At 44.8% G+C, this 15,145-nt stretch overlaps 1 protein-coding gene across 3 annotated transcripts in view; it reads right to left on the reverse strand.

Moving 5' to 3' along the window:
• LOC147020907 (myosin-10-like) overlaps window positions 1-15,145 on the reverse strand; it is a 70,499-nt gene that overhangs the window by 30,729 nt on the left and 24,625 nt on the right. For 2 of the 3 annotated variants that reach the window (XM_085890559.1, XM_085890558.1), the window contains exons 5-12: window positions 12,721-12,823; window positions 10,654-10,683; window positions 10,419-10,439; window positions 6,078-6,170; window positions 5,880-5,943; window positions 4,890-4,988; window positions 4,601-4,744; window positions 227-322 (exon numbers count right to left, since the gene is read on the reverse strand). In XM_085890559.1, the coding sequence (XP_085746685.1) occupies window positions 227-322; window positions 4,601-4,744; window positions 4,890-4,988; window positions 5,880-5,943; window positions 6,078-6,170; window positions 10,419-10,439; window positions 10,654-10,683; window positions 12,721-12,823 (650 nt within the window). The remainder of the gene's footprint in view (window positions 1-226; window positions 323-4,600; window positions 4,745-4,889; window positions 4,989-5,879; window positions 5,944-6,077; window positions 6,171-10,418; window positions 10,440-10,653; window positions 10,684-12,720; window positions 12,824-15,145) is intronic. The other variant, XM_085890560.1, reaches the window with a different exon arrangement.

Raw genomic sequence — 15,145 nt, forward strand, 5'->3', positions numbered from 1 at the left:
GTTGTCAGACGGCCAACCTGTCCACCAAGTGTCGTCCAAATCCATCCACAACTTTTGAGATACGCTGCTCACAGACACACAGACAGACAGGGTTGAAAACATCACCTCCTCGGTCAACCTACGGTGGCGGAGGTAACAAGGATGAGGCTGAAATGAAACAAACGTGTTCCTGGTGGTCGGGAAACATCAGAGGAAACATTCCAATCACAATCACCACGACACATACCGGTATTATCAGGCATCGACGCCTGGTCGCTGTTACGCTCCTTCTTAAAGACGATGTTTCCGAACTGCAGCACCGAAGAGACGACTCTCAGCATCGCTGTGGAACGGTGAAACAGGCGTGGGGACAGTTAACACCACAGGCATGATACCCTTAGTCGTTGAAAAAAAACTGAACCGAGCTGTATCCATTCATAAACAGCAGTTCATATTACAATGAACACCCAATTTGTGATACATCTTGGTGCTATTTGGTTTTGAAACCACGTTGTGAGTGGAAGTTCTACCGGCAAATGACGCACCTGGAACAAATGAAGCTTAAATGATTAATTATTAAATCAGCAAATCAATTCCCAGCAGCTCGGCTGGAAAAAACAACAACAAACTTTGTACCTGGCACGACATCCAATGCCAAGTTCAGCACGTATTTCGAAGTCACGGGAGGAGTGGGAGTGGGGGATGGGAGGGCGAGGAAGCAGTTTGCTCAATCAAAGCAACCTGCCACCAACTTTCAAACCACACCTTCGGGTCGACTTGCTTCCAGCAACTTTAGCAACGGGCAGGACCAAAGTGAGAGGGAACCAGATGCGAAATCAAAATTCGTCGGTGGCCAGGACCTCGAGTAAGGCATGGCTCATGTGAGCCAAAAGTAATTTCAAAATGGAAACTATATTACTGTGACTTCCAGGAATAAGCAAAAACAATATGTCCATTCTGGTACAACATTGATTGTGCTTTATATTCTTAACAGTCGCCAAGCCTGTTAAAATGCATCCCAAAATATTTAATCAACATCTTCGACATGAAAAGAGTTTTCTTCTTTTAGCAGAACCTTCAAACCTTTACAGCACAGGCAATGCCACCCAAATGTCACTCTTCAAGTGGATTGCCAGGCCCAACACATCGAGCAACTTTTAACAGAAAAAATCCTCACTAAAACCTTCCCACATCAGGTGATCTTCAATATCCTAACTGAAACCTTCGCACATCTCATGGTCTTCAATATCTTTAGTGAAATCTTCCCACATCTCATGGTCTTCAATATTGTTACGGCTGTTGGAAATTCGCATTACACCATAAAGGGCCCTCAGGTGAGATATCTTCTTAGGTACATGTGTAGTTAGCCCAAAGCCGTTGTATAGAGGGATTTTATGTGATTCATCCGGGCTGCGACGCTTTGAGTTAGCCATTTTTTCTTTTCTGTCGTTATTTTGAACCAACAATGTCTCAACCGCCATCACACAACAACCACCTTAACCACCACGCCAGCCATCGTCACCAACTACAACCACGCTCCAACCCGCAGACAACTACCACAACGCCAACCCTCCACCACAGAAGACCCTCCACCACCTTCGCCTTTACCTTCACTAATTCATCCCACATCATCGCTTCTACGGCCATTCCAGCACCACCTGTGAACACTGAACGTCGGGCTGTCTCGGGTCCGTTCGGCGATTGGTGCCGAACGCACCGAGCCGCGAGCGCGAATGGCGGCCTTTCCGAGGGGAAAATTCAGATCAGAAACGCTTCACGCCCACTTCTCCTCCGTCCAATTGGCGAGCGCGGTGCGGCTTGGCCCTGCCTCCAAGCATGTGTATGTGAAGTCCGTATATGCAAATTTTAGGATCAGGAGAGGTTCACGCCCATTTTTGCCCGACCAATGGCTGACCGGGGGGGGGGTGGCGTGGCCCCGCCTCCAATCGCGTTCTGATCCTAAAATTCGTATATTGGCTGCTCCTGCCGCCTATAAAAAGGCGAGCGCAAGGCGAATCGAGAGTAGGTTTGGGTTTTGGAGTTGCTTGGAGAGTGTCGTCGAGAGGTTGCTCTTGGGGACAAGGAGCGTTGCGTTGGCAGAGTTGACTGTGCGCGGTGGAACTGCAAACAAGGGAGCTCGGGTCCGAGGCAAGAAGGATGGCGGTCGGCGACGAGGTTGCGTTGTGGGGGATCGCTCGTCTCGTCGCGGGACCCAAGCCAGCCAGCCACTCCCCTCCCCCAGGGCATCAACAATTCCCCCTTTCCCCCGCGCTGAGATAGTGCAAAAGGGGGAACCGTTCCCACCCCACCCCAAACATGGTGCCAACGAAACCCGCCAAGGGGCACGGAGTCGGGGCATAGGGGTGCGGCCACATTTGCGGCTTGCCTGCCAACCCGTCACTCGGACGCGGGTAAGACCTCCCCCAGTCTCGTGGACCTGGCCGCTCCTCCAGGTCACGCGCACATTTGGTCTACGGGCCTGTCTGCCTCCTTGTCTGTGAGGGTGGCTTCTTTCCTTTGCTTTTGTGTAAATGTGTGTTGGCGCCGTCTGTGAAGTAAAACTGTAAAAGTGTTGCCGTGTGTGCGCGTAGTCGGTTTTAACTCTTACATTTGCTTTATGTGCATTTTGATTCTGTATGGCTGTATATACGTGCTTCCCGTGTGCCGGGAAATAAAATGCTTGCTTGTTGAACTGTGCCCGTTTCGCTTCGTCTTTTCTCTATTGTCTCTCCATCCTGCTTCACGTAAGGGGTTTGTAGTGGGTGCAACATCCCGGTAATTAATCGGAACCGTCGAGGCCGACGATAACACCTCTCGGTTATCACTGTAGCACGGAATGGACCACTTAAGCGGTTCGTGTCCAGAGTCGGCATGTGGCGTGGTATGATCGCCCGGTCGACCATTCACACAGGTACTTAAGTAGATCTAATTTGGTGAGCAACCCTATCCTGCGCGAGTGGGCAATTGGCACGATCGTGGTGAGGTTAAACCCCCACCCGTGACTAGCTCCCGGCGTTGCTCCGAGAGGGTGACGACAGAATTGTCCGTCCGGTGGGCGACGTGCCGCGATTCGAGTTAAGTGGCCGTCCGCACGCCGGCGGGCGCGAATTCGCAATAATATCCTCACTGAAACCTTCGCACATCTCATGATCTTCAATAGCTTTACTGAAATCTTCCTAAATCACGTGAACTTCCCCCCCATTAAGGTGGACACATCCCACTCTTCACGACGACTCCACCATGTCTGGTCCTAATGGAATCAGTGCCCTCACACTCATGAAAACTACGCACTCTCTTGCAAACTCTTGTTTCTTTACTGTTTCCAAAATCATTTTCCAAGTGCAACCTATTTGAGTCATTAAAAAAAAAAAAAACGCCAAAATAAATCAAAGTGAACCCTTATTCAAAATCATGGTGTCAAAACCGACCCCGATAACGACAGCGCAGCTCGCCTTCTCCCCATCACAAGAAATTTGATGGAAATGAGAACTGCAGCAAGACCTGAAGACCCATATCTTTCCAACTCAAGACAATTAGTAAGATGGAAGGAAAAAGGAGAGGGGGGGAGGAAGGGGAGGGTCAATTTCCCATTTTCACAAAGAATATGCATCCTCGACATTGTAAATGACGAATGTCCATGGTCCCACGTGGTCATGCAGACAAACACCTAAAAGGAATGGCAGTTAAGTAATAAAATATTTTGTAGTAATTGAGTTTATTTTAACATACTAAAGGGCTGCCTTTCTAGTTTGAAGTTAACAGTTCGTGTCTTGTGTCGGGACAGCCATTGTTCAACGAAACATTTAGAGATGGTTTCACATGATCATTGCTCGTGCCCATCCCTACGATGTTCACACACTTTTTGGAAGAACATCCCTTTATCCTAGATTTTGTTTTTGAGGATTTATGTTGAATCGAGCCAATGGAGTGTCTGGGCCTTCCCGACATACGAAGTCTACCGACCTATTGATACAACTATTAAAAAAAAAAAATAATGTGAATCGCATCATGGTCAGACTCGCTGTGAAAGTGAAAATGGATTCCGATAAGAAGGATCAAACCACGTCTCTCGCCAAAACGGACGATGGGCCAATTATTAAATCAAGAAAACTTGGGACTTGAATACTCCAAAATTGCTTGATCTTCGCAGCACTTGGAATAGATTGCAAAATAAACATCTCCGCTTGAAGCCGACAATGACAAAAAAAATTTTTTTTAAAACAATCCATGGGCTGGAATAAACATCCCAAGTGAGGCATTGTGTTGGACCTTGTTGTCAAGAACAATCTTCAAGCTCCCTTCACAAACATCCTGTCTCTATCCTACATTACACAATAGACACGACGTCCGCATTCAACCTTCATACCCAATAGCGTTGAAATAAGCAGAAGAATTAGAGAATAAAACACGATTTTATCGATTGTAAAATTGTCGTCATCAGCTTTGTCTTCACCCCCTTGGTGAGCACCCAAACCACATAGGTTGACAATGCTAACACGAGTGAAGAGTACTTTCAGAAAGTGGAGATGCTTTGGCAGTCTCTTTGGGAAATCGCACAATCACTTTGGTTTTACAATGTCGGTGTCCTTGCATCTCCAATGTGTGCACTTTTTCTTTTTACCCATCTGTTCCTCGTGTGAGAAGGCCATTATACTCATGGACTCCATCGTCTCTTGGAAATTATCCTTGTCCTGCTGCCCAGGAATTCCCACATGTCCATTCGAGAGGAAGCGGTAATTGTTGAACCCCTCGAGCAGAAGATCAGCTGCGATGAAAAACAAAAAGAAAACGAAATGCATCAAATAAAGAACTGCAATCGAGCCATTTGACGTGCATGAACGAGTGAGCGGTGGTGGTAATCTATATCAATCATCACACAGTCAATTGGTTTGCGGGTGAGGGCCACTTACTGCGGAGGTGTTCGCCAGCACCCGCAAGCAGTTGGTAGAACACGTGGAAGGTTCGCTCATCTTTTGCCTGACGAATGGCTCTCGATTTCTCCAAAAGGTCTTTTCGGCATCAGGGTGAAGGATTAACGAATGGTGGAGACTGCGGTGTAATGTGGGTTACTTACAAGTTCATGGTGCATGGTTTGTTTGCGTTAAACAAGACTCTAAACTTTACAAAAGCAGACAATAAGTGTCCTCTCCCTGCCACCAACGGCATGTCGAGTAACATTTGAGCAAAGCCAAGAGAAGGTTCTAGTAAAAGATTTAAAATCAAATGACAGGGTTGAAAGCGGATCATGGATTATGGTTGAGGAAGGTTCAGGGAATCTATCAAAAATAAATTAATTAATTGATTAAATTTTTAAAAGGTGAGGATTTGATGAATTTCACATCCACAGTATCTCAACAATTTGCACTTATTTGTACAGAAAGAGTACTCATCCATAAAACAAACTTACTCCTAAAGAGTGATCCAAGTCTCACGAACAATGTTAACGTGCATGTCGCATGATGGAAAATGACACGACGAGACACGTACATTTAACACGCAATGCGAGGACGTGACGAGAAAAATGGATAAATCGACGCGGTACGTGGGATTTGAACCAAGGGATCCCAGTATCGTGAGCTTTGCGCTCCGATGGGAATGCCGAGCAAGCCAGCTCACGAGTTTAAAATGTTCACACCACAAACCCATGGATGGATAATTATTGGACCGATTACAAAATGGCTCGATGGATGACCTGGCAAGATAAACTACACCAGAAAAGTTGGCAGAAGAAAGCTTTATTTGCTGCCTTGGATCAAAGGGTAAAGGTGGAGAAACCAGAGACACGGAGCTTGCGTATGGAAGACAATCAAAGGAACCAAGCCTCCATTATGGAAAGTTGAGTGTGAGGTTGATCAAAGGAGAAAAATACACACAAACAACACGGTGTTATAAAAGGATACACGTCTCGATGTTTGCTCCGACGATGTAGCCAGCCACATCAAAATTGATTCGAATAAACTTGCCCTGCACAAAAATCAGATATCAAGAGAAGTTGGATCGGAAGCTTGTCACATTCAGAGGATTGCTCTTTGCATTCATCCAATGCATGTTCACAAAATACTGACAACTCTGTTGTCCTGACACAGCACGGAACTTACGAAGCGCGAGGAGTTGTCGTTCTTCACAGTCTTGGCATTCCCAAAGGCCTCAAGGATGGGGTTCGCCTGCAGGAGCTGCCGCTCGAGCTCACCCTGATGAGGATGTAGAGGATCAAGTGAAAAATCAAAACAAAATAAAAAGCACGAAACAGAAGAACCAAAATGTCAACGCAGTGGAGTGTCATGTCTGAATGACAGGTGGTTGCATGATCAAATGTGGCAAGTGTAACTGACTTTTAGCAGGAAGAAAGGGGAAGGGACTGAAGTGCGAACAGGAAGGGGAAGATATAGTTTGGATTTCAAAGCAATCAGGACAAAGAAAGCAAAGATAGATTACTTCATTTGAAATATACCCTCAAAACGGCAAGACTCAAGGCAGAGCATGAAGCACTATTTCTGCAGCTTCAGGACTCGGAGGCATGGTGCTGGAACTTGCAAAATAAAATTCCATCCGGCTTAAATCCGATTGCAAATTCCCCTTCATCAAGTCGAATCGGCGCCTTCAATGCGCGTCCGACGGGTACCTCTAAAATCAGCATCGTAAACTGGATTACTTGAGGACACCAAGAGAAAACCGAGCAATGGCTTGATCAGATCAATAAGAGCCTATAATCACCAATTTACATAGAATGAGACGAAGAAATCCAAGTTGGATTACAATGTCAGCGATTCAAATGTTGAGAGCAGAGAGAGCACTGGCAGCGATTGCACTAACGCTCAAAGTCACACGATCGGTACAACTACAGTGATGCAATAATAAGGAGAAAGCATCTGAAAAGGAAAAGCCCATCTGCTTTGTATTCGGACTTCCTCCGTATACTAAACGGGGTACCATTGATATTTTGACCAAATTTATTAATTTGTCTTCTCCATATTCTCATCATCAAGCTTTGTTGAAAGTTTGATGTCAAAAGCCCAAATAGTAAAAACGTTCCGGCCCGGACAGACATGCAGACTGAAGTGACTGCAAAACCCTGTCTCCCGCTGCGTGGGGGACTGGTTAACTAGTGGAACAGAATGATCATTAGTCAAACAACACACCACTGGTAACATCAAAACAGGTAAAACATCATGGAAGGTGTTCTGGTCAGTCCAAGGCAGGAACAATCATCAAATGCAGAACATATGTATCGATGTCAGCCACCAAAGAGGACAAAAGAAGTCTAAGTTAAAAAAAAAAAAAAAACAAAGCGAAGAAGAAAAAGAACCACCACCACTCCTTTCACATCTTCAGACGCAGACGAGTGCCAGGGCAGTTTTCCTTAACGAGGGGGGCACAATCTTGGACAGGTTGCCACTCTGACACAGGATACTCTAACATCCAGAACTTAAAGGAAAAGAAGTATTCAAGTGGAAAATATAATTGAAACAGCACAATCGGTACACTCAATAAAAATGGTTGTTGTGTCCACGATTTATTACATCAAGTACAATCATATTTTACATCCTGGTGAAAAAAGAAAAAAAACTCACACGGCAAAAAGCTTTAAATAAACTGGTTCAGGTTGGCTTATTATCATTATTATAATTATTCAAAGCATTAGTATTATTCAACCATTATTATTATTATTACTTGCAAAATCAAAGATTTTTCAAGGAAATATTGATTAGTCAATTTTGTTATTCTGTTTGTTGTGCTGCAGAAATAGTGCTTCATGCTCTGCCTTGATATTCAACCATTATTATTATTGTTGAAAGCATTATTATTATTAAAAAACATTATTATTATTATTATTCAAAGCATTATGAGGGACAACCATCATTCAAAGAACGATGTCGGGATGCTTTTACGTGATCATTTCTTGTGACCATCCCTAACTTGTTTACATACTTTTTGGAGGAACATCCCAATATCCTTTTGCATTTTGAAAAATGTTTTTATTACTTGTGTATAATGATGTAATAATGTGGGCAAAGGCATTTCGGTCGACCCCGAAGAGTGCCATTCTTGTTCCTTATGCAGTGCACACAGAAAGTCTACACCCCCTTTCCAAAATGTTCACCTTTTGTTACCTGAAAGCCTGGAATGAAATCAGACTTTTCCACCTTTATTTACACATCATAACCCACAACTTCCAAGTGAAAAACAAATTATACAAATTTCAGAAAATTGATTAAAGACACAAAACTAGAATACCTTGATTGGATAAGTGTCCAGCCCCCCCCCCCCCGAGTTATTGCAAGGTGGAAGCACCTTTGACAGCAATTACAGCTGTGAGCCTGTTAGGATTATAGACTCTCGACCAACTTTGCACACTTTGATTGGGCAATATTTGCCCATTCTTCTCTACAAAACTGTTCAAGCTCAATCAAGTTACATGGGGAGTGCTGATGGACAGCAATCTTCAGATCATGCCACAGATTTTCAACTGGATTTGGGTCAGCGCTCCGAATGGGCCGCTCAATGACATTTATATTTGTGTTCCTTAGTTACTCCAGTGTAGTTTTGGCTGTGTGCTTCCGGTCGTTGTCATGCTGAAAGGTGAACTTCCGTCCTAATTTCAGCTTTCTTGCAGAGGGGAGCTGGTTTTCCTCTCGGATTTTTCTGTATTTTGCTCCATCCATTTTCCTTCCATCCTGACAAGTGCCCCAATCCCTGCTGATGAGAAACATCCACATAGCATGATGCTGCCACCACCAGGTTTCACACTAGGGGTGGTGTTGTTTGGGTGATGTGCTGTGTTGAGTTTGCGCCAAACGTATCGTTTTGCATTTCGGCCAAAAAGTTCCATTTTGGTTTCGTCGGGACCATAAAAAAACTTTTTGCCGCATGGCTTCAGAATCTCCAGAACGTTTTTTTTTTTTGGACACTTCAAACAGGACTCAAGGTGGGCGTTTTTAAGTAATGGCTTCCTTCTTGCCACCCGACCATACAAGCCAGACTTGTGGTGTGCTTGGGACATTGTTGTCACATGCACACAGTGACCAGTCTTTGCCATAATGTCCTGTAGCTCTTTCAAAGTTGTCATTGGCCTCTCTGATCAGTCTTCTCCTTGCTTGGTCATCCAGTTTGGAGGGATGGCCTGATCTAGGCAGGGTCTTGGTGGTACCCATACACCTTCTACTTATTAATGATTGTCTTGACTGTGCTCCAAGGGATATTCAAGACCTTTGAAATTATTTTTATACCCATCCCCTGATCTGTGCCTTTCCACAACTTTATTCCGGAGGTCTTTTGAAAGCTCCTTGGTGCTCATGGTTGAGTCTTTGCTGTGAAATGCACAACCCAGCAGTGGGAACCAACAGGAACAGCCGATTTTATTATTAAATAATCAGAATCACTACAATTTAACACAAGTGGAGGCCAATTAACTTGGTGTGTGATTTTGAAGGTGATTGGTTACACCTGAGCTAAATTACAATTGCTATTATAAGGGAGGGGGGGACACTTATCCAAGCAAGATATTCTCGTTTTGTATCTTTAATTAATTTTCTGAAATTTGTAGAATTTGTTTTTCACTCGGATGTTGTGGGTTACAATGTGTAATATAAATAAAAGGTGGAAAAAAAATGTGATTTCATGCAATTTAATTCCAGGCTATAAGGTAATGAAAGGTGAAAAATTTGAAAGGGGGGTGTAGACTTTCTATAGGCACTGGATATTGAAAAAATTAAAATTAAAAAGTTACCATTTCTTGAACTACTGAGTCATTATTATGAAGAGTTAACACCCCTCATATTTGTAAAGTACTTCATGATATTGAACAGCAAAGGCAACAAAAAGCTCCTGAATATCCACTCCATAAAAGGAAATATGCCCATACTAGGTCAATGGAGGAAAAAAAAAAAAAAAACAACTTGAAAATATTCTGATTTGCAATAACAAAGAAATTCTACGATTGAAAAGAATGTCGTCAAAATCGGTGGAATTTGCCTCTTGGCACTCTTGGCCAACCGTCGAGAGGAGCCATTTGGTGCAGGCCGGCACTTTGTGAAGGGCAGATGATCGTCGGCGTTTGTATCACCGACTGCTGATGTGTTTGTGCTAACATCACAAAAAAGGTAACTCTGCTAATGGAATGAAATTATTAACACACAAACAATGCGCTATCGAATGGAGGTCGACGTGCGGTAATCACCGAGCGAAGAGGCCGTAAATGGATGATGTGGTTAGTTATGTGATGGATGAGGGAATGATGTTAATGGCTTTACCAGAGTTTGAAAAAAAAAAGATTCGAGTGAACATTTTATGAAGTTGTGCGAGATTCTTCGAAACAGGTCATAGCAATTCAAAAGGTACAAAGATGTCAATGGGGATATAAAAAATAAAATGCGGTTAAAACAATGTGGTCATGCGATGCATCGTGGACAGTATGGAAAAAAAAAAAAAAAAAAACTTACAAAAGCAATATCGCCTTTTTGCTGTGAGGGGACACAAAGGGAAGGGGGTGATGAGTGTGGAGAGTGAGGATGGGCAGAAAGAAGATGCGCCGTGGACGTAACGATCCATCACCCAGGCCAAGCCACCGGCGATGTGGAAAAAGGATGAAGGTTAGAGTCATGAACAGCTTCACAGAAATGATAAAACACCGGTAACAACGCAAGCAATGAAATGGTAATCAATTTATATCCTTGCCTGGGGTTTCAACGCACGAGGCGACTCGGGCTGTGAGAGCAAATGGGAAAAAAAAATACATATTAAAAAAAAAAATTAGTCAAACATGGATTCGTGAGATGAACATGTGCGCAAAACAAAAACATAAGATGGCAAAAGAGAGAGGAAGTGCAATGACTACGTCACTGTTAAACGGTGCAACATACGCCATGTCTAATAACCTTCACCTCAATGAACCGTTTGTGAAACCTATCAGAATGTGCACGCACGCCTAAACTGCTTAAATGGAACCTCAAACAAAAATTTAGAATGAAGACGCCCGATTAAACACGTTTTGTGCGCTTACACGGAGTCGGCGAGCTATCTCCGACACCCTGAATGAATATTCAAAATTTCTGCCACCTTCAATCAAATGTCAGGACTGGTCAGCCGGTTAAAGATTTGGGCTAAACACTTTCCCCAGCCGACCATACAATAAGGTGGGACTCACTGCGACTGTTAAGGTGGTAGTGGAAGTAGTGGTGGTACGGTGCGCTGATACAAAAGAAATGCACCATTAAGTTGCATTAAACATTCAATTGAGCAGTCATGTCGAGAAAGGCCTCACGCGTCTCGTTGTCGTCTTCTTTCAAATGCAGCACATGACTGTAAATAGCATCAATGGCTGAGGAGTGCATGGCTTTGCCAATGATGCAGTGCCCCCTGTAGGTTTGGCCAGGATTTCCAAGTTTGCCTAGAGTGCTGCAGTGATGGCTCACCTACTCTTCGCGAAGGACATCGGAGGACCGTTAACGTTCACCAACTCACGTCCGCGCGAGGGACGGCGCTCACATCGATGAATCACCCTGCCTGTGTAACACTGGGTCAAGATTCAAACCCAGGCTAGATGGCTCAGAGGTGTGTGTGCGCGTACCTCTCGGCCATCCTGTCAGCCCGCATGTCTTGCGAGAAAGATTTGAGAATGATCACATAAAATGATATCAGTTTTGAAATTCTGGAACTGTTTCGCATATCATCGAGCTTGTCCATGCGAGAACGGAGAGTTGTCAAGGAAAGCTCGAAGATTTACACAAGTTCAAATCGGATAATCAGAGAAATCGTGTTTCAGAAATCATTCACTTATTTTCGGGTTTTACAGACCCCTGGAGCCTGTTAGTGGCTTATGATCTCAGGGTCTTGAGGTCAAGCCCGTCACACATTGAATCAACACCAGGCGGGTTGACACAGCCTGCCATCCTTCCAAGGGCGGCAAAATGAGCACCAGTGTGCTGGTAACAGGGGGCATTGCATCAGCGGCACAGCCGCACCACCAGAAAATGATGTAGCCAAGCAGCCACAGTCTGCATACGAATAATTAAATAAACAGACCCCCTTCTCACTTTGTACAACACTGGGTCTTGAATGACGCGACATCAGAGCATTAGTTCATTTTGGATGCAGCTGGCATCACCTCCATTCTTCTTCTTCTTCTTCTTCTCCTTCTTGCATATGGCAGCTTGGCTGCCGGGTAGCTATCATTTTGTTGTGGCGCAGCTATGCCGCTGATGCTGTGCCCCAATACCAGTACACTGGTACTCATTTGACCGACCTCAGAAGGATGACAAGCTGAGTCAACCCCACCTGGTGTTAATTCAGCAGCCAACAGGGCTCAAACTCAGGACCCTAAGATCCCAAGCCAGCCGCTCTAACCACAAAGCCAACACCAGGCTCACCTCCATTTATTATGTTAAACTCAACGATACATTTTTAATATAAAATGTAAAAACACGACGAAAGGGGAAACTCACCAAGGAACAAAAAAAAAAAAAAGTTAAGAAAAAATTAAAACTTGGAATTTGACAAAGTTCGAATGATTCATTCATTTTTTGGAGAGTTACAAACCTGGAACTTTTCACATATGTAACATTAGGCCTCAGTTCCTTTCCCAAATAAATTAAATTAAATTAAAAATAAACAAACAGTTTCAATGTTATTCTGCCAGTGCCCATCTCCAATCCAATTGAAAAAAATAAATAAATAAAATTAACCTTCGTCGTTAACCCTTTCCCCATTATCCACCTGTCAATAAGTGCCACGAGTGAAACTCACCGGCGCACCATGGTCTTTGCGGCCCTTATGAGAGGAAGCAATCAAGGCGAGATACTGAATCACCTTCTTCGTGTTCTCCGTCTTCCCGGCACCAGACTCTCCGCTGCACAGAAAGAACGTGTTGACATCATTCGTTTTATGCGGTAGCGACAATGTGGAGTCAACTTAATGGAGATGGGAAAGCACAGGGATTCAGTGGAACACCATGAACCACCACCCAAAAGGAACTACAATCCATGTGGGGTTAAACCATCGGGACACATTACTCCGCTTGGTTGCTTGCCAAGGAGTCTTTTTCTGCCTTTCTTCCGACAAGGTTCTTTGCACTCGACCGTTCACCTTTGCACCCCCATTACGGCTCCTCTTCTACATTCTCGCACCAATCCCTTCTTTGCCTGCATTCCGACGCATGACCTGCTGCAAAGCCTTTGTTAGAGTGCATTTTGACACTTCGCAGTGTTAGCGACCCCCAACACACTTTTTCTCAATTCCACCGGTCCCTTTTGTTGTTATCTCTCGTCATTGATGGGGCATTGGAAGTTAACTGAAAATACAGAGCATCGTCCCAGGCCAGATCTTAAGGTACACAGGGGGCAGAGGGGGTATGTTATGGGAAGGGGGGGGGGAGAAAGCAACATGAAAAAAGCATAATTAAATAATCAGCTTCATTGTACAAATCACATGACATGGAGGTGCATCAAGTTAAATGCAGTTCCTGTAAGGTGACTCAGCAGCCGTTGCCAAGGCCACCATCATTGAAAATTTTGATTTTGTTTGCCGCTTCCTTCGGGTATTTTTCCACTTGAAGAAGCCATACCCCACTCATGATGTCGGCATTGGGACGTGGAGGTTCTACAACCTTGCGAAGGTCATTGCAGCACGACAGTGGGCGAACAGACCTCGGGGCAATGTTTCTGAGCAGCCGTTGCAAATGATCCCACGCCAGTGAGGGCAACGCAACGATGCAATCCACCACCAAGCCAGTCAATCGTGGCATTAAGCATTTCCAAATCACCCACAACTCACCACCTGCATTGACCATCAAGGCCATAACCTACAACCTATAACCTGTGAAAATTTAAAAACATCAAATTGATCATTGAAGGGGAATTTTTTCGATGGAACAGACTCCAATACCTCCAGGCACAATCGCAACCAGCGGGTGAACTAAAACACACCGCCGGACATGTAGATCTATGACCTATCAATGTGGTACACCTTGGTTACCATCTTACAACCGCTGCAAAAAAAAAATTAATAAAAACCAATAACGGACTTTGCTTTGTGAAAAGTCTTTTATAGTCTTCGAGTGAAACTTTGTTCCTTTGCACACTCGAGGAAATGGGTGATCATTAATATTATTACTTGCAACATAGTCTTTCAGACTGTCAGAGCTGACGAAGCAGTTTCTTGGCACGAGTCATGCTCGGTGGTTTACCATCGTCTTCCTCGCACTCGGTCAGGGCAGGAATGAGGAATTTGTTTACGGTGCCGGCGATGGCTCGCGTACTCTTCATGAAGGATATTGTAGAATTTTTAACGTCCACCAACTAACGCCGACAGACGTCCCAGTTTAACGTGCATCCGAGGGACGGCACACACACACACACACACACACACACACACACACACACACACACACACACACACACACACACACACACACACACACACACACACACACACACACTGACGAATCACCCTGCCTGCGAAACACCGGGGTGACGGTTTATAGCTGTGTCGGGATTCGAACCCAGGTTAGACAGGTGGATGTGTATCCATCCAGGCTATCCTGTCGCCGAAAAAAAACGAAAGATGGAATCCACAAGCTGCCGCACCATGGGTTCAAAACGTTTAGCCTTCGAAGCTCAAAGCAGGCCATCAGTATCGTGTTATGTTCACACTCCACATCTCCAGGAAACCCTCAAATTGACCCGAGTCTGCAGGAAACATGTCGCCAGAACCCTCACAATGCTTCGGCGCCTTCTCAGCGGTGTCCAGCATCTGTTAAATTGTCCCCACAAGAGTCAAATCAAGCGGAAAAGTACAGCAAAACAAGAAAGCCCGGCAAACAGAAACAAAGGAGAACAGGAAGCCAACAGACGGGAAGAGTTTGCGCCGAAGATTGAAGAGAGAATGGAAAGGGGGATCGGGGAGGGGGGGGGCACGTGAGAGGCTGGAGGAGTGGTGAGGATTTAGGGCTGCGATGATTGCCAGACCAGGAATTTAATCATGAGGAAACATTGGTGTAGCTGCCAGAGCTAAAGCCCGGCTGCACGAGCTCACGGAGAGGGCGTTTGGCATGTCGTGGCGAGACAGTGGCTAGGTCAGGAATGCGCGCGAATCTCACAAGACAGCGGCCCCACGAAGGGGGGGAGGGTAACAGTGGATGCACTCAATACTCCGCAGGGGCACTATGGTCAAG

The sequence above is a fragment of the Eptatretus burgeri genome, chromosome 8 (assembly GCF_056783735.1).
Source record: "Eptatretus burgeri isolate ZD-2024b chromosome 8, Ebu_testis_v1, whole genome shotgun sequence".
Lineage (NCBI taxonomy): Eukaryota > Metazoa > Chordata > Myxini > Myxiniformes > Myxinidae > Eptatretus > Eptatretus burgeri.